The 25,719-nt window shown below is 43.5% G+C and overlaps 1 protein-coding gene across 1 annotated transcript in view; it reads left to right on the forward strand.

Moving 5' to 3' along the window:
- The first annotated feature begins 5,872 nt into the window (after positions 1-5,872).
- KIF26B (kinesin family member 26B) overlaps positions 5,873-25,719 on the forward strand; it is a 277,322-nt gene continuing 257,475 nt past the window's right edge. The window contains exons 1-2 of the mRNA XM_066546619.1: positions 5,873-6,369; positions 6,602-7,003. Of these exons, the coding sequence (XP_066402716.1) occupies positions 6,307-6,369; positions 6,602-7,003 (465 nt within the window). The 5' untranslated portion in view covers positions 5,873-6,306. The remainder of the gene's footprint in view (positions 6,370-6,601; positions 7,004-25,719) is intronic.

Genomic DNA, 25,719 nt, shown 5'->3' on the forward strand with positions numbered 1-25,719 from the left:
TGAAACAGATGCTCTGAGATCTGGAGTGCCTCCTGTTATAAAAATCTCAGGAACATACTGCGGTGAGACCTCTGACGCAGCTTATCACGAATGTAATTCTCTGTTGCTTGAGCACTGAGTTGAATTAGTTCACCTCACGTGAGCTGAGGGGCAGGAAAGAAATGCCTGCTGCTTTCTATATCATCTTTCATTTAAGGCATTTACACATTCAAGACTATGATAGACTAGTGCCTGTGATGCCAGCTCTGTAGCTGATCTGCACTACTATAAATTACTCCTGCAACAAAAAAGGATACAGCAAAAAAATGTGATGATATAAATGCTCTGCTGCTTGTTTCTCAGGGCTGCTTGGTCACTTTGCTGTGCTGTGGCTGCTTACTCCCTTCCAGACCATCTGCCCTGTGTCCCTGGCTCCTAGGGTGAAGCAGGCACACATGCTGGTTTGGCCCTTGCTACCCTCCTTTACCTGCTTTCTCACTTTGGCATGTGCTGTCCTATATTCCTCCTATTAATGCTATTTTTTTCTAATACCATTAATACCACCTTCTCCCCTTTTCTGCCCAAAGATATTTACTGAAAGCAATTCTTTTGGAAGACATGTTTTTCCTTGGTAGCTAGAAAGTTTTTTGAAGAACATTTAAAAGAAATATTTTGCCCTTTAATATCTTCAACTATGTCTCTGTGCTCAGTGAAAATTGCTAGCAGCGTTCCAGAGCCAATGCCTGGCAATTCAGGAGGCCCATAGAGGCAAGCAAGGTTTCTAGACAAGAAGCAGCCTGTATCTTTCTTCATTAGAGACTGTGACTGGCTGTTGTTACTCCAATGATTTTTTGCTCTGTTGCTGTTCTATGTAATATCTGCATTGCTAGGACTTGGTGCTTTGCAATTTATAGGTACTCCCAATTTTTCAGTCTTGTCTTTAGTTCTGGAGTTGCAATGAATACTTATTGTGCCTGAGAAACAGAAAATGGGATTCTGTCAAATTTCAGTATTTGAATTTATAAACTTAACCAAAATTGGCTGCATGCCTGTCATGGCAATGCATCCCACTGCATAAAATGATTGCAAACTTCTCCATGCAACCCTGCTCCATGAGTATATATGTGCATGACACGGTATCCTTTATTACTTATGAAAAACATCAATATTTTATTAATAAGCAGACATTGATTTTTACTGAGAACATAAAGATTTATGGAAGAAGGCAGAGCTGTGTGGCAGAAACTATGACAGCAGTTTCTAAAAAATCTATGGAATATTTTACATTTGAAATACAGAAAAAAAATTCCATTCAAAGTGAATTCAAATAGACAGTCCTTTGTGGGAAATAGATTTCTTCTGGTATCAAGCACAGGTGAATTTTAAAGACAGCTGGTTTGAAACAGAATGAGACTCTGTCCGAATTTGAATACAAGTGGCTTCCTTTTATTTTATGGAGATATTCAAGGATGCTCTCAGTGGAGTAAGGAGAGTAGAGGCTAACATCTGTGCAATGGCCCTGAGGCAAAAGGACTACACCAAGCAAACAGGGAGACATAGCCCTGTCAGGAGCACAGGAGGACCCTGCTGTTGTTTGCTGTAGGAAAAGGTATACTCAACGTGGGCTGATTTGGGTCTGCTGGTAACAGCAGGAAGCAGAAGCTGTAATAAAGACAGCCTGGAGGGTTCCCTGTCTATGCTACACCACCTGGAACTAGGGATTCTAGCAGTGACTGGGAAGTACTTATTTTCCTGTGTCAGTCTACTTTTACCCTGACACACAAGGTAAATCTTGGGACTGATTGAGAAAATGTGGTATAGCAAACACCCCAGCAGAGAGCTCATACAGAGGAAATGCCCAGCCTTCATTCTCCATGACATCATGCTCAACAATTGTCAAGAGCAGGTAGGGAAACACCCTACAGACATATTGTATATCCCAGATACTATGGAAGGAACGTTACCTACAGCACCAGAAGAACGAATTTGGTCCATCCAGCTGATTTCTTCCTGTACTGCATGTATTCATAAAGCTGTCAGAATACTCAGACTGTGGTGATGTGTGCTTTGCTCATGTGGGGGCTATACAAAAGGATAAAGGGACTTAATGTGCTTGAAGTACTTTGCTTTTTATTGAAAAGGTCCTATAGTTTGGCAAGGGGAAGAAAGCAAGAACTGGAATGGTTTTAGAGATGAAATATGTCAAACTGAGAAAGTTCTGGTGATTTTATTTGTAGCCCTTAATAATTAGCTGTTTCTATCTTTACAATTAATTCTTTGTCAGCATTACTACAAATGCCTTCAATTTCCTCACTGTCCCCCAATGGACTCCAGCTCATTAATATGCAGCTTTAAGCAAGTATCGGAGCTGTCATGCATTTCAAATCTCCCGTAGGAAGCTTTTTAAAATTGTGAGTAAGACCTAATACTGAGACTTATTAGCACCAAACCTGGAAACAAAGCTTCTGTGCAGGCAGCTATGACTTTTCAAGTTACAGTTGCTGTCACCTTTTTTATCCTGAAATTTTTTAAAAATGTGAATACCTCAAAGCACTTCTTTGATGCAGCCAACATTTCCAGCTTTTATAAACTGCTGTTTGTGGATAGAACTGGGCTTGTGCCAGCATCTCAGATTTGAGTGATGAAGCTGAACTTCGAGGTCGGATTTAATTGCACTCACACTGAGAAATACTCAGAAGAAATCTACTGAAGGCAGCAGAGAAATAGTACACCATGGCAAACACACTGCAGTATGGTGGAGAAACTGGAAGGTTTTATACTTGCTAAAAGACAGGTCATAACAGTCCACAGATGTGTCATACCTAGATTGAGATCAAAATCCAGCCACAATGCTTTGAGACCAGCTTTAGCTTGAACCTCTGACACTTAAACCTGCATCCAAGGGCTTTGGCTCTTGCCCATTTACTCATAAATGTCAGAAGAGCCCCATGTTTTCATCTCTGTCTCAAATTAAGAACAACAATCAGTCTAACTTCTGAACTGCTAGCATAAACGATTTACCGGGACTAAGGTTAAGGCAGATTCCCATGACTACTGGCTACAATGACAGAAGAAATCTGTAAACTCGAGAGCTGTGGAGCTGCCTGCCATTGGCATGTTGGTGATTCTGCTAATCATCCTTCATTAGTGACATATGGAGTGTAAGGTTTTTGTAAGAGGAAACCAAACCAACTTCCACATTAGAGAGCCTAAAGAGAGAGAGAGAGAAAGCCATCCCCTCAGAGAGAAAGTTGTTAGCCTAGAGAAAGGGTTCTTAGCAGAGCTTCTTGCTGGAGTGATACTATTGTGTCCCATACTTGGTTTAGCATGAAATAACAAGAATGGGAAAGATTTCAGCAGCAAAATATATCAAACTAGAAAATTTGGAATATCCCTTCACTTCCAAAATTGTTCACAATTCAATAAAGTCTTTCTTGAAAACCAGTGTCAGTAAATACTGACACCTGTCAGGAAGGAGAGTTGATGCAACAGCAACAGAGCTATTGACCAACAAAGTTACAAACCTGCAAGCTGTGAGAGGTGCTCTCCAAATGCACCTTCTTAACATTTCCCACAAACGTGAGACATGAAGAAATGCAAATTTGCTACTGAGACTCGTCAGGCTCAAAACTCAATTTCACCATGTCCTGAGGTCCTCATTTCCTCGCTGGAGGTGTTCTGCCTTCTCACCAGACATGACCTTACTTCTCCACCTCAAACCAAACTCAGCCATGAGCTACGGACCGAGAAGCCATCGTCCTCAAGATCCTGCCATGTGGAAGGCATCCCTTTCTGTCCTGCTGGGCTACTCCATCGGCTCCAGCACCCCTTCACCCGCGCTGCTGGCAGGCGCCCTACCGGAGCCGCGAGTGCGAGCCCATCTCGTTTGGGGCGATGCCGGAGCCCTCACCCCGCCGGGCTCTAAGAGTCGTGGGAGGAGTTTCGCCTGAGGAGAGGCGCAGCCCGGAGGAGCCGCAGGCGGGGCGGTTCTCCGGAGCAGGGCCAGCGCAGCGCCCGTCCCGGTCCCGGTCCCGGTCCCGGTGCGGCCGCCGCTCCCTCCCGCGCGCTGCCGGCAGAGGGCGCGCGCCGCCCGCCGACACCGCGGGGCCGCCTCAGCCCCGCGCCCGCCCCGGGCCGGGGGCTCCGAACTCGGCGGGCGGCGCCGGCCCGAGCCCAGGTCCTGCCGCCGGGGCCGGGAGCGGCGCGGTCACTGAGCCCGCCTCGCCTCCCGCGGGACGGTGCCGCCCCCCGCCCGGCCCCGCCAGCCGCTGCCGCCTGGGTCCGTGCGGGGAGCGGCGGCCGCGGGGCTGGCAGAGCTCGGCGTCCCGGTCCCGCCCGGGCCCGGCGCGCCCCTGCCCGCGGGTGCTGCGCCCGGGGCCACGGTCCCCGGCAGCGGACGTGGTTAGGCAGGCAGAGCTGGGGAATTCAAGGTCTGCCGAAAAACGAAGGAAGTCTGCCACCTGGGCACCGGGACTGAGGCCAGAGAACGAGCAGTCCTACACCGCAGTGTGAGCACTATCCCCGGTGAGCGCCGCGGGGCCAGGGGAGGCTGTGCAGCTCTGTGACGCTGCGGGCTCGCACGGCGTTTCCCTGCCTTACCTTGTCATCCCTCTCACGTCTGCCTACGGAACAAACCACGGGATCTCCGCATGCGGATTTATGTGAAACCCATTCACATGCAACAGCAGCTGGGGTGCACCTCCTTTGTTTGTCCGTTAGCTCTGCTTTTTGGGGTCACCTATGTAAATGCACAAGGCACTAACGATGCAGCTGGCTACCTTGGATGGCATCACTTGTGTCAGCTTTTGATTAAAGCTTTCCTAAGCACATCACGAATGGCCGTTCCGCTCTCAGAGTGACAACATAGCGAAGTGAAAACACAGCAGAGCGTTTTACACATCTTTGCTACTGGTAGAGTATCTGTAAAGACATGCAAGCAATGGGAGATTCCTTGCTCAGCGATTCAGCAGGCTGGTTTTGTTTTCTCATGGCTGTTGTGGCCCAGGTACAATAGGGATGCTGCAAGGATGCATTTATATGGAAGTCACAATAGAAGGTTGGAAAGGTGGATGCAAGTCCCCTGTGTGTTCTGCCCTCTCAGTTGCATCAATCTATCCATGTTATGATCCTATCAGGGGATCTGGCATTTAGCTTTTTATTGCCTCCATTTCTGAGAAAATTACCAACTCGTTTTGAGGGGGAAGATTTATTAGAAATGATTTTTCTATCTACAGGATTTGAAATAAAAAGGGATATGTAACAGATACACATGATCAGCAAATGGAAATCGTAATTAGAAAGGAAAGATTAACAGGGACACAAGTCTGTAGAATTTCATTGTTAAGAGATCAATTTATTATTCCCTTGACTGCAAGTTAAATTAATACACGTAATATTACAACATGGAAAAGAGATGCCAGTGACTGTCATAAATACAGCTTGCTCTTCTTTCCTAGTTATTTAGGGAGGATTGGGAACACTTGTGAAATCACGTTCATTAAAGCCTGAATAGAGGCAACTAACCAATAACTGCGGTGGAAGCAACAAGGTTCTCCCCCCTCCCCGCACCCACCCGCCCTTTTCAAGAACGGGGGGGAAATCACAGACGTCAATCAAGAAATACTGCAAAATAAAATGGACCCTCCCGGCAGCCGAGGCATCGCGCAGAGCAGCGGTGAGGCTCTGGCACTCTGCTGGCAGCCTCCGGCGCCGCCAGCCTTGCAGCTCCGCCGCTGACCGGGGAGCGCACGGGGCTCCGCAGCCCGGCTCTTTCCTTCCCTCCCTTCCAAAACTGTCAGGCACAAATGGGCAGGAGGATATTGGCTGCAAGGGGCGCGGAGGCTCCTCCCAGAGCCTGGATCCCGATATTTTTGGAGGATTTCTTCTAACTCAGTTACAAACCTTGGTGAAGGGAACAAGTTGCCGCTGTAGCGGAGGCAGAAGGCGCCTCTGTTTGAGGGGAGCGCGGCTCTCGCTCCTTCTTTCGCCTTCCCAAGCTACCTTGGATGCTTCACCTCACTTGCGGATGAGAGCTGTGCTGCCTATCGGGGGGGACCGCTCCTGATTTGGATGTTGCTGTTTTTGTGAAAACAAGGGTTGTAAGGGAATGAAAGGGGAGACAATGAAGAAAAACCGACCGGGAGAGAACCCCAGCCCCAAGCGTTTTCCCGAGAACTGACGGGTGTTTTGGGGCTGAGCGATCCCGTCGGAGGCGGCGGAGGGAGCAAGCCCGCCCGCTCCGCGGGGGACTTCCCGGGACCGGCTATTCCCTTCGGATGCGGACTGGGAAACCTGTAGGAAATTCTCCCGCCGCCCAGCGAAGCCACCATGAATTCAGTGGCTGGAAATAAGGAGAGGATTGCGGTCACGGCGCGGAGCAGAAAATATGGGGTAAGTTGTCGGCGCCGGGGCGGCTCGGAGCGGTGGTCGTCACAGTGCCGGGGCTCCCGCGCTTCCCTCCCGGCGGCTGCCGGCGGTCGTGCCCCGGCCCCGTTCAACTTCCGCGGTGCGGGGCGGGGGCGGGCGCGGCGCGGGGGCCACCGCGGGCGCGGAGCGTCCGAGCGAAACTTGCCGGCGCCGCCGGGCCTCCCTGCCTGACCCGCTGCTCCTTCTCCCGCTCCAGGTGACCGACCCCTGCTCCCCCACCAAGCCCGCCGCCCCCTTCTCCCCCGAGAGCTGGTACCGGAAGGCGTACGAGGAGTCCCGGGCGGGTGGCCGCCCGGCGCCGGAGGGAGCTGGCTCTGCCCTGGGCTCCTCCGGCACCCCGTCTCCCGGCTCCGGCACCTCTTCGCCGGGCTCCTTCACCGGCTCGCCGGGACCCGCCTCGCCCGGCATCGGCACCAGCTCCCCCGGCTCCCTGGGCGGCTCGCCGGGCTTCGGCACCGGCTCGCCGGGCTCCGGCAGCGGCGGCGGCTCCTCGCCGGGCTCGGACCGCGGCGTCTGGTGCGAGCACTGCAACGCCCGCCTGGCGGAGCTGAAGAGGCAGGCGCTGAAGCTCCTCATCCCCGGGCCCGTCAGCAGCAAGGTGAGCGCGGCTCCGGGGGAGGCGGGGGGGCCCTGGGCCCGGAGCGGTCCCTGGCAGCCGCCGGGGATGTCCGCCACCTGGGCTCCCCTCTGCCGGTGTCACCGCCGAGCGCTTTGCCGTTTATTTGTGTTCTTCCCCTTCTTGATCTTGTTCCCTTTTTCCATCCCCTCCTTCTGCTTCATGTGGAGCAGCGTGCCCCTGTCTCTGGAGGGCTGCCTGGCTTCAGGAGCATCTGTGATAGTCCTTCCAGCGTGCTTCTTTTCTCCCGTTTTTCATTGTATTGACAGTGATTCTGTGCTATTTCCTGAGCGCTGTTTTAATTTTTTTTTTTTTTTTTTTTTTGGCGGTGGGAATATTACATCGGAGTTACTGGTCCCTCGCCCTTTTGCTATCTTTGATTCCTACAGGACGGATTTACAAATCGTCCTTAGACTTGGCAGCCAACTCAGTAGTGAGGTGTGTACGTATGTGATGCCAGTGGTTTCTGCCTCCATTGAGGGAGAAACCCTTCTGTAACTCTGGGTTCACATGAGGCATTGAAATGCTGTGTGAGCCCAAAGGTCACTCAGTGAGGCTGTGGCAGACCATGGCATTGAACCCAGTTCTCCCAGGTGTCTTTAGGCAGAAGGATAACTTGGTGATGTTTCTCTTATGGGGAAGTGCCAGCTTTTTTTTATTCCCAGTAAGACTTGAAAATACTTGAAGCTGCGGGACTCTGAACCTTGGGTTGAAAAATCCTGTGCTGAAAGAGGATGTAAGCATTGCTGACATTTGGTTTCACGTTTTAAGAGCTCACTCATCCTGAATACAGTTGGAAACCTGCTTTCTGCCTCTCTTGGGGTGTTTGGTACCTCCAAAGGCATACTCTGAAATTCCTTGGTTTTGTTTTGTTTGGCACTGTTTTTGTTTCCCTTTTTGTTGTGCGTATAAGATTAAGGCTAACAGCTCTAAACGAGTGACCAGCAGCCCTTGGCTGACCTCATGCTACTAAAATAGTAAGCATTGGGTTCCTCCATAGCAACCCTGTGAGTGTTGTATTGTGAATGGTTCTGCAGCTCCTGGAATGTAGTACAATGCAATTTTGTTTGCCTTGTTGGGTCCAGGTACTATCAAATGATAATATTTACTCTTCCACTTCAAAGAGTTTTCATTAGTGGTTACAATAAAGAGGTATCATGGAAAAGAGCCGACTGCTGGGAGAGGGTCCCTGGTATTGCTGTTGTGTTGTACTCTCCATGATTTATTTATGTGCTCTTTGAGAGGGAGTTGGTGTTCTCATGAACAAAAGACTCAAGGGCTGGTTGTTACCTTGTCTCAAGAGCTGACTTAACTGAATTATTCATGAACAGGGAAAGGTGGATCCACCAAAATTAATAGTAAATTTAACCATTAATACATGGTTGATTCACTTTAAAGTGGCCCTTTACCAAAATCTTGTCAAATTTCAGACTATGAGATTTGACAGTAATTACCAGCTGTGGGTACAGGTGGGAAATTACTGATACAGATAAGGGAGCCATCAGAATAACTGAGATTAGGGGTGGAGGGGAGCATGAAACCAACATCAAGGCATGGTGTTAAATAGAAATTGACTGATTTTAGTCACATAAGTGTTTACAGAGAGTTCCTTTACTGCAGTAGTGATTGACATTCACCATCCTAGCCTTCCTGAGAGATTACCCTTGTGTTTTTGCTACTATTTGTTCTGCTGTTCACTTAGTTTAGCTGGTGGTGTTGTACAGACCAATCTTTATTTGTATCAATAGCCTTTCAGCCTCCTTATCCATGTTCTTTTTTGCTTTTTATGCCTCCTTTCCAAACCTTCCACTTCTCTAGGAGTGCCACTGACAGAAGTACTGTCCAATCTGTGCGTTTAGGAGCAAGGGAGGAGGCACAAGCAAGGTGGTCTCCATGGGCTTGGGTGACCCTCTGCCCTATTTGCTATGCTTCGTGGTACTTGCAGGCTCAGTCTTGTTGAGGTACTCTTGAGTTGTGAGCTGGCACACAGCTCCTTTCTGTGGTGGGTGCTGCTGGCTGTGACTGTTTGCAGAAGCATCTCTTTCTCTCCTCCTTTCCGGCTTGTGACTGCTAAGAACTTGCTGGGCTTGTGATTTTTGCCTTCAGCAGGTGCTGCCCAGCAGGGTGAGGCTCTGGGCTGGATGATGTGGGATGCAAACGTCATGGCTGGTGCCAGTGACTTCTTTGGTTTGAGTATACTGTGGTAGTCTAAAAATTTGTTTTTCCTGGTGTAATGGGGTAGCCTTATCAGTGTGTGCTTTGAGGAAAGCAAGGTGCTGGCATGGGCTCTGCTGGTTCAGTTGGGGCCTGTGAGCTGCCTCTGTGTGTGCCATAGTAACACTCTGGGAGTCCAATCTGAGGCAGGGTTTCTCAAAAATGTGGAAACTTATTTGTGTCTAGGGAAAACTGGCTTTGGTTTGGATTGAAACTCAAGACTAATCACACTGTGTTAATGTAGCTGGCATTTTTTCAGGGTCCTGTGAGGTCTGCTCTTGATTGCTACTATGGAAATAGGGACTTTTTGAGTGTGGAATGGATCCTGCCACTTAATTCAAGTGGAAGAAGGAGCAGATCATATTCCTGATTCTGGGTATTCCCTCAGAATTTGCAAAGCATCCTACAACTCAAGACTCTGGTGCCCATAGACACAGCTAATTGGTGATATTCCTTTATTAGAACTATTAAATGAGGCATTTAAAATGTCTGTCATCTTTTAGTCAGCCAGGCCTGACATATTTTCTGTTGTTGCTGTTGAAGACAGCCTGGTATTATGAGTTCTATGGTATTATTAGTACAGTCTGTAGCACCTGTTTCCCATTTATGCTGTATTTAGAAATGCTCATCATCTGGGATAGTGTGTGTTGCAGAACAAGCAGAATATGAGAGTATCTGTGTTTTAATGTGTATCTAGTAGCAGATATTGGAATCTGCAGTAACCTATCCAAATGTGAACCTACATTGGTATTTCTGACAGTGTGCAGTCATGTAAAGGTTTGTATATATCTGTCAAGTGTAATAGTGTGCTTAATTGCTTCATAAACAGACCAGGCTTTATGCATGAAGCTGTGTACTGAAGCTTTTCATTTGATTGAGAAAAAGCCACACTTAAGCTAGAGCAAACTGCTTCTGACTAGGCCATTGTTAGTGTTGAGGTGTTTAGCTTTCCATTCTAAATAGAAACATTCTCTCCCAATACATCAACAGGATGGAAACTTTGTGGTTTTTTTTTTTTTTTGTGAGGCACAAAGGTGAAGAATATATAATTATAGTTACATTAATTTATTTGAGCCATTTAAAATGCCAGGTTCCCTGCCAATAGCAAAAAGAATAGTGCTAAAAGCTTATTGTTTCTTTTTCCTCCTCTTGTGGTACAGATGTGACTTAATGATGCTCAGCAATTACGTGCATAGGAGGGGTTATATTTTATGTGAATGAAATCTTCTTGTAACCCCCAAGCGAAGCAGGCCTGTGGGAATTGACTAGCACAGGTGTTTGATAGTGTTACACTGCAGTTTGTAGAGTTACTGCAGTTTGTGACTGAGGGCATCTTGGAGCTTTTGGTGCCTGTTGTTTGTGGGGTTTATGTTGCATGATGATAAAGATTATCTCAAATTACTAATACAGGATTTTTTTTTTATGCTAAGCTTTTTCTTAGGCTATATTTTTAGAAGAGCATCAAAGTTCTAGCATAGAAATTTATGGCATCATACTCACAAATTTATCAAAATTTCTGTGAAATCAGTTTGCTTTGAATTCAAGCCTGTGATATCACCTATCTTCAATGAACACCTCACAGGCATCTAACAATTGAAGAGTTGCTGTATTGATGTGCAACAAATTATAATGTGTGCTAATAATCCATGGAATGCTAATAAGAACGCTCACAAGCTGACAGTTATAAATTTCTTAGTATGTGGTTCCGAAAATCCTGAATACAGCCTTTAAACTGTGCTAATTTGAGTGTGCGGACATAAATTGCTGCCTGAGCATATTGTGGTTGGGTCAGGAAGTAAGGGTCTACTATAAATGAGCACTGATGTTGCTAGGTGGTTTATATGGTGGACCTCCCCTTACCTAAAAAGTCTGTGCTTCTGAGGATAAGAATTGGGTAAATTCTGAGCAATCTTTTCCATCCCTCTGAGCACAAGAGGGAAGGAAAGAACTGGCATTCAAGATACAGTTTATTTTGCTTTTTTTGCCTGTTTACTGGCACTATCTGATTTTTTTGCTTATGTATTGTTGAATTAGTCTTCTCATTCAGTGGTCAAAGACTTGACTCATAATTATTAATAATGAAGAAAGCCCTGAAGCTGATATAATGAAAAATAGCTACTTTAGAAACATTCGCAGTAGAGACAGGACAGTAATAAACCCTTCCTCAAAGCTTAGCAAGTGGCAGAATAATGGAATTTAATTTCTGTCCAGACCTTTAATTTGTGAACAAGCACGGCCGGTCTGTATAGTGACTTAATTCACTGTGCAAAAAAATCTCAGGCACCTAATCATTTCATCCCAACTCATTGTAATGCAGATAGGATTATTGCATTAGAAATGTGATTTTAAACGGCCTGAGGCAGTAATTTGTCAGCATTTGGGAGGATTAACTCCATTAAAGTTTAGGCAACAACAACCATTCTTTTGTGTTGCATCACAGGTCACAATACCAAACATTTAGCATAACTCATCTGTGAATCTTCGTACAATTGTATGCTTCCTGGCAAGTTGGGAAGCCGAGCTACTTCACTTGCACTGGAATTACAGCTGCTTGCAGAGGTCTAGAGGAGGCAAATGGATATGCCTTTGCTGCTGATGAATTAATGTAAGCCCTTTTCTAGGAGCAGCTGGAAGTCTTGCTGCTGCAATCCGCAGTGTCAACATGTGAAACAATATAACTATTTCTTTTGAGCTTGCAAATGTCTTTGAGGTAAGGGTGAAGATGCTGTGTGGTAAAGACTGCTTTTTAGGAAGCTGTCAAAGCCATTAGCTCTGCAGCTTTCTCTATGGGATGAAAAAGGCTTGTCATTACTAAGTGCATTGGAAATTAGAAACTGGCCTATGGTTATATCTCATGAATTGAAACTATAGTGTTTCCTATCAGAAAAGAAAACACTTTTAGACCACAGAGCTCTTGAGGGTGAAGAGGCAAGTATTGATGAAGTAAATCTCTGGGGAGGAGAATTGTTTTCTTTTTTCGTACAAAGACTTGGCTCTGCATCTGAAAACATTGTGTTCAGAAATACAGAGTCAATGCTGAGTCTTTAATTGGCCTCTTCAGGCTGGATGGGTAAAATGTCTTCAAGGTGTTTTATGCATGCCTTGAATGCTGCACTGATGTCACCTTGTATCTTCAGATAGTCTTACATTTCCTTAGAAATAAGTGTTGTGACATCCACAGAAATCTTGCATAATAAGTGTAGGACTTTGGTGTATAGTTTTGGAAAAGGAAAAGGAACAAAGACTGCCCATCTGAGTTCCCCAAACAGTGTTTGAAAAAATGTAACACATTACCAGTGTGGGCCATGGGCATGTAATGGGAGTCATGCCAGCATCAGCAGATTATTAGAACATTGCAGGGCTGAAAGACACGGTGCTTTTGCCACATCAGCAGCACATAGCCTTTGACATCGTGTAATTGGGGTGCTTCCAAGCACTGAACCTGCAACACCACAATAAACTTGACTGTCATGCTCTACATAATGATGTAGTCAGAACTGCAGCATTCCGTGACATGAGGTCCGCGTGTCAAAAGCACGAGAGATGTTCTAAGTTAAATTGCTAGCTTACATCTTACTAGTGTCATCTGTGGCTTGAGAGGCATTGATGTTGTTAAAATGGAGGAAAACAGGCGTACACCTTCCCCTCCTGACACTGAATAAACAATCCCTAGCCCCAGTATCTGTTGTTGAAGCTGCAATTCAAGAAGTATCCCAATTGCAGAAAAGATTGTTTATCAGGGTGTTGTTACAAATTACAGCTTGCTTAATTCAAACTAAACATACAAAGTAGTATCTTATGAGCAGGAAGTTTAGAAGAACCCAATAACTTATGTTGATATTTTTATTTTCAATTACTTTTTATGCAATCTTCCTACATTAAACTGGGCTTCTGTTCTTTTTTTCTTTTTCATAGTTATGAAAAAGACTCATAACTATGAGCCTAGTAAAGCTGTTAAGAATTGTTTGTCTCTGGCTTTGAAACCTGAGATATATAATCAGACTTGGTACAGACCAGATTTTTTTTGTACAGTTATAATATCTTGTATCATCTACAACCAGGATACGAATCTGCTAATGCTTCTTTTTTCTCCACTCTCCTGCTCAGAACATTTTACAGTGTAGCTTAATATTTTGATAAGAGTGTTTGAAGTTTCTTTAAGTAAAATTAGATCAACACAAGACGCTTCATAGAGCAGGGAAGAATTGACTGAACTGTTTTGAGCTTGTCACAAAGGCTGAAACAGTCTGCAAGACACACCAGAATCTGGGAATTCTTCCCTAGTATAACATGATTGTTTCTTCTGTCTGGATCTGAACCTTGTCAGTCTAGTGACTTGCATGAAATTGACCTTAGGGAGGGCATTTGGACTTCAGGAAAAGCAGTAGGATTTAATTTAGGCCACAGCTCCATGTATGATATGGCTCTAACCAGGGAATACTTGTGTACCTTCAAAGCAGCAGGCATGCTGCTCTAGCAGAGCAGGTCTAAGACATCCTGGCCCCTTGTGGGCTTCCCATGTGCCTTTCCTTTGTCCTCTCCATATGAAGGTCATAAGTTAGCATCACTGCAGGTCTCCTGTGTGAATACACAGTGATTGCTCCCTGCCTTAGTTCTTATAAAAATGATAGATAGTTCAAACACATTCAATAATGCTTCCTTCTAAACTCAGATCTTTTTGATCAGGGAGTGACTGGATGTGCTATTACAACAGCAGATGCAAGGAGCCAGTGATCTCTGAGAAAGCTACTGATGAGAGCTGCACAATGCATCCAGCCCTAGCCTCCATTGTAACTGGAGTACAGAATACAGGGATTACTTTACAAAAGAGACAGTCAAAGAAAATATGGTACCAGCTATTCAAAAGAACCAGTCTTAAGGAACTGGTGTGTTCAATTGCAGCTTGAATTTATTGCTATGGTGTCAGAATTCAATTTATTTTATTTAAAATAATACTGCTTAGTAAGGCTCTTAAAAACTACTTACAGCATTGATATACTACTTAAAAATTATTTTTGTTTTCAACTGTGTTTATTTTTATTGTCTGTCATGGTTTAACCCCAGGCAGTTGCTTGCTGTCTCCCACACCAGCAGGACTGGGGAGAGAATGGGAAGGGTAAAAGCTGGAGAACTCATGGATTGAGATAAAGAGAGTTTAATAGGGAAAGCAAAAGCCATGCACACAAGCAAAACAGAACAAGGAATTAATTCACCACTTCCTGTGAGCAGCCATCTCCAGGAGAGCAGGGCCCCATCACACCTAAGGGTGACTGGGAAAGACAAACACCATCACTCCACTTGTCTTCAGCACAAAATGCTGTCCAAAACACAGCCCTGCACCAGCCACTGGGAAGAAAATTGACTCTACCCCAGCTGAAGCCAGCACATTGTCATAAGGATCTTGTGTTCAATCTATTATTAAATCATCTAGTATGTGGTTGATCTTGTATTTTTTGTATAGGACATTTTCTGTTTTCTGGGAGGAAGGAGAAAAGACTTAATTCTGAAGAAACTTTAGACTGGTTTCCTCTTCTTGGCTTTCGTCTGAAACTCTGTTTGGTGGTAGTGTTTGTGGGTTTAAAAATAATAAATTGCCAGGGAAATTATGCTCAGGAGACCTGAGCAAACCAATGGGATATTAAGCTGGACTTGGTTTGCAATTCACCATGAAAACAAAAGCCTTTCCTCAGAAGGAACTGGATGCTTCTAGATAAAGCATTTGTTAGTATAAAATTTTTGTATTGTGTGTTTTAAGTTGCTATACCTTCCTATTAAATGAAGAAGGGCTGAGTCTTTTTACTTTATTGCTCTCCAAATAAGAGAAATGAACTTACAGGCCTCATAATATCTGCTTTGTTAGTGTCTGGTCAATGATCTTATTCAATAGATTTGGTGATTTAGGAAAAAAGTGTCAAATGTCTTTTACTAGAATAAAGTAATAAAAGTATTCCAAACCCAATTGAGTGTACATCTGAAAAACACTTTAAATTTCTTGCTGGTGGTATGTGTCAAAGGAACTGTGTATGCTGAATGTAGGATATCTGTATCCAGTGCAATATGACTGATGTAAAACATCTATCTAGCTTTAGGAAAGCTAGCTTCCTTTTCTGTAGGAAAATTTTAAATTGGAAATACAGTCTGTGTTTTGGCTTCCAAATTACCTTCAAGTGGAACTTGCTTTATATGCATTTGTTCCTTATAGATGTGTTTTGACCTGTGGATTTCTTATGATCTATTAATAGCAAGCCTCTGCTCTATTTCCCTATGCTCCCTAAATCATATATAGCTTGACATGATCATTTACTTGCACCTGAGTATTCACAACAGCTTCTCTATTCCATGGATTTGCACTGGAACAAAATTCTACTCACATGAATGTTTGGGGAAAAGCAAATGAAAGGAGACTTTGATATCTACCACAGTAAATATTTTCTTTTCCTGAAGAAAAAGTGAAATTTCACAGTGGTTTGGGGATTTTAACTTTGTTCAGAACTGTCTGAGGAGACCTGCCTCAGGATGGAGTTAATTTCCCCCAAGCCGTGCATGTTTCATTCCCTCTTTCTCTACCACCCTCAAAACTGACTAATAATGATGAATGAAGATTCAGGAGTACAAACCCTCAGTTTCTGTGGGCCTCTGTGTTGTCCTAGTGGGAATTTCCCATTTCTTTTATCACAGGTGTACTTGAAGATAGGAGAGAGAGTCCTGCAGTGCTGAAGGGGGTGGTTACTTGGAGCTCATTATTAAAAACAGGGCAGAACTGGCCTCAGCATCTTTCTGTCCTGGCTCCTGTAAGTCATCTGGGCAAACTCCTATCTTACCAAAGCCAAACTCAGACTTTATTATGCTGAAATTATTCAGGAGAGCAGACTTCTGCCTGCTAACTGATTGTCTGGATGATTATTTGCTACTATTTCAGTGGGAAAGTTTTATTTTTCTGTGCCTCCTGGCTAGATGAACCTCTGACCTGTTAAGTGCCAAATGCTGAAAGAATTACCCCTTTACTCCATCCACTTGATGGACTCCAGCAGATTGCCTGGTGGGCAATAAGGCAGCCTTGGCTTTAAGCAGGTGCTGAACAGTGAGAATAGAAGTCATTACTCTTCATTTCTCTATTTGTTTCACTGCTCATCTAATAGTGATGGGCAAAGAAAAACATTAATATCCTATCCAGCAGCCAAATGCACCAAAGTGGGAGTGTGGCTCGTGTGTTTTCCTCTTTCCTAATGGTATCATTAAAATTTAACTAGTTCTCTAAATCATGTTAGTATTCCCAGGGTCAATATGCTGAGATTGCTGGCAGCATTCCCACAGGAAGAGTTAACAGTGGCTGAGGCTGTGTGGCTGGCATTTGTTGCTCAGAGGGAGGTGTTGGGACTGGAGAAGCCCTGGCACCAGAAAGGCACAATCAAGTCTTTGGTGACAGGGGCATTTTACAATACACAAACATATTCTTTGCTATTTACCTCTCCCTTTCTACTCCCTCCTTGCTTTTCTCTCCTCATTAGCCCTAAAGCTGTCAGTTCATCTCATCTGCTGTTGGATTTCTAATGGAAATTCTTGACAATAAGCCTGCATATGTGTGAACCTAGCAGGAAGGCATATTGTATGTGCTGTATGATTTAAGAGATTGTTAGACCATAGATGGCTTTTACTGGAGGTCGAGGAGGCTAACCAAGTGGGAGATGCAATTAAAATGGTATTTGTTGGAAAGGAAGAGCTAGCTGTCTGGGCAGACTGAACATGGGGAAATGATGGGTAGCTGGAAGGCCATTAATGATGGCTTTGTAAGCAGCTCTGCAGCATGGGTGGTAAGCCTAAATCCAGAGCTGTACTTTTAGTATGCCTAATAAGACTTCCTTTTTTTTTTTTTCCCCTGTGTGTCAAATCCATTTCTGAATAATGGATTTGACAAAAATTCTCTGGATTTTGGGTTAGATTTAGAGGTGGGTGAAAGAAATTATGGTGGGTAAGAGAAGAAACTGGCTTGTGGGAGCCTTCTTCATCACCTTGAAAATAAGGCTCTGCAAGATTTTACAGAATTGATCTTTGTAAAGTCATGGATTTCAGTGTTCTGGCAAAGAGGCTGTTTGGTGAGAAATAAAAGATGGGGCAGGCAACTCATTGAAGTGCTTTCTCATTTTAAATGAACAGTTGGGATCTGCTTCTTGTAAGCTCTTGACAAGAGCTTAATTGTTACAGGTATTTGATTACATCTCTCCTGTTATTTATTTTTTTTTCCCCACTGTTGAACTGTTCAATGTTTGGATTCACAATAATTGTTAACAATTTTCAAAGTTGCAAGGAGTGGGATAGGCACTTAAGGTAGGTTGCCCAATACATTTTGGTGTCCTAAAAGACATGAGCAGCTGTGAGTATAAAAAGGGCTCAAGGAGAAATATGAGAGGAAGAATACAAGGTGTGGAGGTGGAAATGAAGTGGGGAATGAAGTTGGTCCAGGCAGCAAAGCAACAGTGCTTGCATGGGACAGGTGGCATGCTGGGGAAGCAAGGAGGAATGGGTAAAAAAACCAGTGTTCTGTAAAAGCCTGAGCTCACTTTAAAGTCTTGCAGAAATTATGCACATGGAGGTTGTGTTCTGTTCTTCCTTAAAAAAGCTATCACTAAAATTTATTGTCTCTCAGTTTGTCTCTCTTTCTTAAAATAGAAACTAGCAAGCAGCTAGAAGAGTAGAAAGCATTGACTCAAGGTTGTCTTTGGTTTAATGCACTTTGGTATTTTTCATTCTGAAGTTATTTTTTATCCAAAGGCTAAGATGCTGGTGTATCATGTGATCTAAAGATGTGACTTGCTTTACTTTCTTACATCTAATTGATTTATTTCTCTTTTTACCAGTCACAAAGACATCTATGTTCCATAATGTCAATTTGAGACTTGGTATGAAATAGGAATTCAGTTCACTGCACCAGCAATTTTACTCAGCATAACAAATAAAAGATGTATGTTTTAGTGCATCAGCAATAGGAATGAATTCAGTCTCTCTTTTCTTTTCCCTGCGCCTGCCTCTGAAGGGAAAAATGTTTGATTTCCAGATTAATTTGAATTCTTATCGTGTTAAGCCTACTAATTCTGTAGTATTATTGTACTGGACACTCTAAGGCATGATATTAAGTAGCAGTACTTGTTAATACTTTAAAAGCAGACTAGAATAGACTTGAGGTGTGAGAGGACAGCTCAAGGTGAGGGGGGGTATACATGAAGGCTGAATGCACTGGCACTGAGGGCTCTAAATGAAGCACTTTAGAGATTGAAGTGCTTTAAATTGCCATCCTTCTTTGTCAGTCCTAGTTACTTTGGTTCTTCCTAGCCTGGTCTGCTACTGTCTTGCCTGTTTAATATTCCACTTAAGTATAACAAGAGATGAAACATCCAAGATGCCTGTATCCTCCAGGAGTCAGCACTACTGATGGGAATACTTGTGTTAGCTGTTTATAAGCAATGAGCTAAACAGGGCTATAAAGAGGAGAGGGAGCAGGAGGGAAACTGTTGTGACTTCTCTTAATTTGCTGTTCTTTTTATCAGCAGAGGAAATAAATTTTGTAGCTTTCCTACTCCAAACCCATGTGCTCTGGGTAATACAAATTGTTTCAATAAGCACACACTGCTAAGGCCTAGATAAGGGTTATTTCTGTGCCTGAAATATCAAGGACTAGAGTGTGCTATGTGGAAAGCTGGTGTGGAATCAGGCTGCTGAGGAAGCTGTGTGTAGTAATGCGCATGGGTGACACTGATAAATGGCTCCTCTAAGCAGGCATCTGCAGCAAATTGTCACATTGAGACTTCCCAGCATACCCTAGACCTCTGCATGAATGAAATCTCTGTTGTGCCATTATTTACCCACCTCCATATGAAATGAGAGGATAGGATTCATTGCCTCAGTGCAGCTTTTATATGAGTTTACTCTCTTTATGTACGTATGTGCGTATATATTTCTTTTCCTGCACTTTCTGCAGCAATGGCTGCAGAACTCCTGGTGTTCTCTCACTGGGATTAGACATACAGCTTTCTGAAATGGATAAAATGGCTTTCAGGGTAAAGGATGGGTCTTCTACATCTAAAAACCTAAAATGAAATGTGTTTTATTTGTTCTGGTTTTTGACTAGACACACGTATAATTAAAGGGAAATAATAAGCATGGTTTAGTTTTTGTTGATTTATTTTGTTTGTGGCTGTTTTAGTAGAGGTTGTGGGGGCTGGAAAAGGGAAAAGCTTGGATTGTTTTCCTTTTTTGACGAGTCATAATTACTGTCTTCAAAAGGCAGTGAGATAGTTTTCAAATCTATTTTGCACTGAAGGAAAGCCTCATCTTTTCCTTGTTTCCAGTTATCACTGGACATCACTGATTCATTACAAGAATCAGACTTGCTTTTTGCCTTTCTTCAACACAGATGTTTTTTAATTTTTTCTGTCTTTGAGGTGATTTTCTAGGAAAACTTATCATTGAAACTCTGGTAATTTAAGCTTTGATGGAAAGGTCTCTTGAGATCAGGGCAGAATTTCTGGCCAACCTAGAAAAAAAAAGGCAATTTTTTTGTAGCTAGCATATATTCCCAGCACATAAAGATCCCGATAAGTTCCCCCCTCTTCTTAATTCCAGCCAATACGTCAAGCTTCAGGGCTCTAAGCTGCTGTGAATTTATCTGCAAGGATATAAAATGATAACTTCTGATGCAGCAGCAGCTGCTATGTCAGGCCAGAAGGACTAAGCACTTACACAAAACTTAGCTACTGGATTACACTAACAAGCACCTTAGCCAGAGTTTGCCTTCATGGTGAGGTGCAGAAATCTGACAGGGAGTTTGGGTGCAGCTGAGGTGAGGATGGATGTCCTGTCCCACCACCCTGCTGTGGTGTTGATGGCTGTCTCCTGCTATCTGCTCCACCCTGCTGCTGTAGCTCTCTTAAATTGTTGCTTCATTATTGGAGCCCTTAGCTTCTTGCTGTTTTAGCCTTTGCCCTCGGGCTATTTCTGTATGTCTTGCCGGCTTTCAGTAAAAATGTTGAATATTTGCTGGTGATGTGGAATGGGACTTTGCCCAGCTAATTTTCCATAGGTAAAGACCTCTTTTAATCATTTGGTGGAAGAGGACAGATGTTCTTAGAGGTAGTTAGGTGGTATGTAACATTAAGATGCTCACAGAAGTCACAGGATTTCACACAACTGTGAATATTCACACCAACCATTACCAAAGAAAGTACATAGATCTCATCGGAGTGAAATGTTTGCCTCTTCTGTTTGTACAGCTGAGAAGAGTTACAGAGCCATGTGGTGAACTTATGAGTTGAATAAAATGGTGTCCAGGGCTCTTACCTGCTTGTGATGTTGGCTAATAGACTTTTCCCTTTTTTGCTAATGTTGGTCATCCCATTCTCCAGCAGTTCTATGCTGATGAGGCATTTGCTTTTCTGGACTTGTGGTGTGCATTTCAAAGCTGTCAGCCTTAAAGGAATTGGAATATGGCAGTTGAATATATTGTAACTAATTACCCAGGTATAACAAAAATCTATTTGGAAAGACCTTGACTTCTGATTCTTTGTCTGGTACCAGAAATTGGCTGCTAGTTTAACGACAACAACAACAAAGTTGCTAATGGGGTTAGGTGTGTTTTGTGTGATTCTTTTTCAAGAGTGTGTTTATTAATTCTCTTTCTTCCTACCTTGGACAGTTCATGTCTATGAATAATTTAATTGTCCTTGGCTGTTTGCTGGTGTGAATGGCATTAGGCATTTTGTATTCATGTAGTATTTGTTAATGTTTCTTTTGTATTCTGCCTGCCTCTCTGCCTTTCCAGAGATCAAATGGATGATGCAAGAATTGACAGCATATAAATGCTATTAAACTGCATCAGGAAGAACAGAAAAGGAGACCTTTGTCATTTAATTAGTTAGAACATTAATTGGAATAGATTCTTCAGTGTTTTTCTTTTCAGTGGAGAAGTAAATGTTTGCATAAGTGTTTTTCTACTTTTTGTCAAGTTTGTCATGAGAACATGTCTAGAATTTACAAGTAACAATTTGTACTGGCATATATGGTATCTCAAATGTGTTCCCTCTCTTGTTTTCTTTCCCTAGACATTATTTTATACTGTCATTATTCACAAGTTTTAAACTGCAAAAATATTAGTTTTTTGGATTTTAATTCTCTGTCTTCATTGAGGGTTGTATTGCTTTAACTGATGTTGTCATGATACTCATTAAGCAAAAAAAAGGCATCTATACATTTTTTGTTTCCGTCCTTTCTGATCTAAACATAAGCATCTTTATGAGGTACTTATTAGATGCTGTTAGTAACCCCCATGAGCCTTGGGTTGAGACCCTGAGAACAGTAGGCAAAAAGCACACTCTGAAATACTGTTGTCTGCAATTTTGCCAGGTGACTGGGAAACCAGGTTAATGCTTTATTGCAATTCTATGGAGTGATCTCACTGTCTTTTTCTGACAAAGTTTCATCTTTCCGAAAAAAACCCCATGCTAAGAAAAGAAATAAAAATATTTTCTATCACGGGTTATTTGTTTAATGCCTTCTTTCCTCTGGCTATTATGTTAATAGTAACTTTTTAGGGTAATACTGAAGTTGATCATCCATGATTAAAGAGCGTTGGAATGTATGTTGATGCTCTAACAGCCTTCACTTTTGTAGCTATTTTGCACAAGTTCTCTTGAGTTCCTCAAAACTGTCTTCATGTATTTCTTGTGGTGCCTACCAGAGTCCACTACGTGTTGGCAGGCTTCATAAATGTGTTGCATATCCCTTTAGGCAGCAGAGGGTCTTTTAAGGTGCTTCTGATGGTGGCTGCCTTGAATGCAGAGGAATAATTTCCCCAAAGCCAACCCCAATGTTGGTTAGCATGTATGTGCTGCCTTTGCTCGGCCTTTCAAGTCCTGCCCTGCAGCTGTGGCTGGTGGGTGAGCTGGGTGTCAGTGCTGCAGTGTCCCCCGAGGGAGGTGTTTGGAGACACCGTGCTCAGTGTGGGCAGTGCTGGATGTGCTGCCTCTTTGTCTGTGGAACGGCTTGTTAGGCTGCCTTTAATTTGAACCATCTGTGGCAACCTGCGTGCTCTGCTGTAATACTGTTTTTATGTCAGACAGAGAGAGAGAGCTGGAGAACAGCATGGGAATTAAGGGAGAAAATCCACGGGAAACACATTGCAGTGCATGTACAACTAACTGGAAAATAATTATGCTCATTGTTAACTGTACATCCCACACCAGACCCCATCAGTGTTTTTATTCTGTCAGCTGTAGTGACTCTGAAATGGCAGGGTGTAAAACAAGGGTGAAATGCATCTGTAGTTGTTCCAGTGTTAAAGACCACCCTTCTCTTGGGTGAAGCAGTATCGGCCTTGGTCCTTCCCTTTCTCATTGTCTCTTGAAGGATCCATTCAGGCATTTTGTTACAGCACCCAAAACATAGAGTTGCTAATTGGCTTACAGCTCTGTCCTTTCTTTACATACTGCTGTTTCTCTTCCTGTAACCAGGAAACATACTGTATACCTCTTCCCTTTTAAAAATTGTATGCTTTTTTAACCTCTCTACCCCATTTTCTGTTCCCTTTTGATAATTTTATTTTCCCTAACTAATGGCTCACCTGGACAGGATTGCTGCTGGCTCAGTGATTATAGCAATTAACTCTAACCCTAAGGAAATGGCTTGCTGTGTTGCCTGGCAGCCAGGGTCTGCAGGAGCTGGTAAAAAAGAACAGATCACACTTCACTTTACTTTCATTTTAATCTCATTATTGATTTTTCAAGGAAAGCAGCTTACCGTGAAGGATCTTGTCCGTTTTCAGGTTGGCTAAGTTACTCCAAAATCTGTTGACTTGACTAGTTTTTCAGAGTTGCTGTGAATTTCTTACAACTTATAGCAAACCACAGTGGGTTGATTGTTCTGTAAACAGGGCAACTTGACAGTGCTAAAGGAATTGAGGGCTACAGTGGGCAATACTGTCATAACAGCATTTTGTTCTGCAAGTTAGACTTGATTCTACAGTGGTGTTTAGCAGAGCCTTAGTGTTGGCTTTCACTTGGTGGTATAGAGTAATGAAAATCCAGTTTTAAGTGAAGTTAGGGCCTTGGGAATACAGTGTTGTCTTTAGCCAGCTTGCTCACACATGAGTAACTAACACCAGATGTGTAAGCAAGGGCTTTGAATGTTGGAATTGAGCAGTGTGTGTGTAGGTATCTGAAAGCAGGCCTCACTCTGTGCACCAGGTGCTATCAAAGAGCACCTCTCAACTAACATCAGAGGCAATAATGTGAACAAGCTGTCTGAACTGGGGTGGCATGGCACAATTAAATCTTTGTAGGGCTAACCTCAGCCTGCTGAATTGGCTGCGTGAGAGGTAGATCTGCCTACAAACAAATGCAAGGCTAATAAACCTACAACTTGTTTTTGTACCTCCATAGGCCCTATAATCATTCTTTTGCCCAGATGGAAAATTCAAACCAAGCTCACAGTCACTTGGTCCAGCCTCCACTTTAAAGCAGGGTGGACTTCAGTGTTAAATCAACTTGGTCTGGGGCTCATGCAGTGAAATAATGATGAACATGTACAAGGCCAGATATTGTACAGCCTCTTGTACCCCTGTTGCCCTTGCTTTTGCAATCCTGTGCACATTCTTGCCCTGTCTCACGGCAGCATTTACTTTTCTCATCTCTTGGTGAACTTGTTAGGGAATCTAATGTGGCAAAATCAAACCCTTCCCCAAACTCATGGTACTGGCAAAAAGGGAGCTGAATGTATTAAATGCTTAATCAATCAGACCTTGTTTCACCTATGATCTCTTTCAGTCTGTAGGTATTTGTGTTTTTTAGAGCCAAATTTACACCCAGCTGACTGATCAAGACATGAACCGCCTATCTTATATCACTATGCACAAGCACTATGATTCTACTTAGAGCCACTGGCAAGCATTTTTTTTTCATTTTCCCCCACCGTATATGAGTGCACGATGAAAAAACATGCTTGTAACTAGAGGGGAAAAAGCCAGCCTTTTCACAAACTGCAGTCTTAGTTATTACACTTCTGCTAGCATTCCTCGTGGTACTTTGTTGGATTACTATATTTTTTTAAGGTGATAGAAAGACAATCAATTTAAATGAGAATGCCTACCCTTAGAATTGGTGTGAAGGCAGTGAATTTGTATGGCAATGCAAGTAGATGGACAAGTGCAGTATTGACAGTAGCAGTTTAAATGTAGTGTTTTGTGTTCTACTGATGTGTGGTTGTGGGTAACCACTTGCAGTGACAAACAGTGGATTATATCATCTAATCAAAGAAAGTCTAAAAGAAGGAAAAAGGTGCTTGAAATCCATAAATGGGTCTTACAGACATATCTGAGTTCCCCCCTGCATGTGCTGAAAAGATGGAGTTTAACCCTGCTGAGACCAAGGTGTTTGTTGTGCCAGACTCTACTGGTGTCTTTACCAGGCAGTCCAACACAGCAAGCTTCTTTTCTGCAGCTGTACAACATGCAGATCTGCATGTTGCACATGTCCTTACCCTGATCTGCTTTTCCTGTGGCTAAACAGCCTCTGCCTGATTTGGGAGGGAGTGTGGGGCTTGTCCAGGTTCTCTGTTTCTGGCCAGCCCAGGCAGTGAGCCATTAAGCTCCTCTAGAGCATGTCTCTGTGCTGTTCAGGGCTTCAAGCCTGTGCTGTTGATTGTCTTTCTCATAATTCAGCTGAGGTGGGAAAAAGAACTAAGTGCAAGTCTCTTGGCTGTCACTACCAATCATACTTTGGGGTTTAGTACAATACAAAGGTGCTTTTCCCTGTTAGAGGTATTTAATCAAGTTGGAGGAATCCTAGGAATAGAGTAAACATTGATTGAATTCCTTTGCACTTCCCTTTTGTTAACATTTCTGTCCTATACACCCAGTAACTGTCTCAGCTTCCTGTCTTTTAAATTTTTTTTTTTCAAATTAGAGCTATTTTGAAAACTTACAAAAAGACTCAAAGTTTCTTTGAGTAACCCTCCTGGTAAAAATAAAACCATACCTCTAATTGTCAAATTTTAAAGAGATAACGGGACTAACCTGGCTGCCAGACACTGAGCAAGTATCCTTTTAACTTAAAATGATTCTGAACTTGGTCTACCCATGTCTATTTCAAGGCACAAATACCAAAGCTCACTTACTGCAATTGTCTCTTGGGCCAAAAGAGTAACTAGGGAGTGGCAAGGTAGAAATGAACCCTGACAGTGGCTTTCCCTCTCTGAGTGGGTATTGGTTCTCCCACCACTGCAGAAACACACATGCAAAAGAATATGGATGCCAGGTACCCACTTTTTACCTGGGCAAATCCTCTAGAGGCTGGCTGCCTGGATTTGCTGGCCAAATTGACTGGTGGTGTTTTGATTCCACAAGTGGCTAGTGTCTTGCACTGAGACCTTGGCAAGCATGTGTGGAGAAAGAAATGGCCAGAGAAGAAGGAGAAAAATCCACCCCAAGTTTTAATTCATTG

This window comes from Molothrus aeneus, chromosome 3, assembly GCF_037042795.1.
Source record: "Molothrus aeneus isolate 106 chromosome 3, BPBGC_Maene_1.0, whole genome shotgun sequence".
NCBI classification, from domain to species: Eukaryota; Metazoa; Chordata; class Aves; order Passeriformes; family Icteridae; genus Molothrus; species Molothrus aeneus.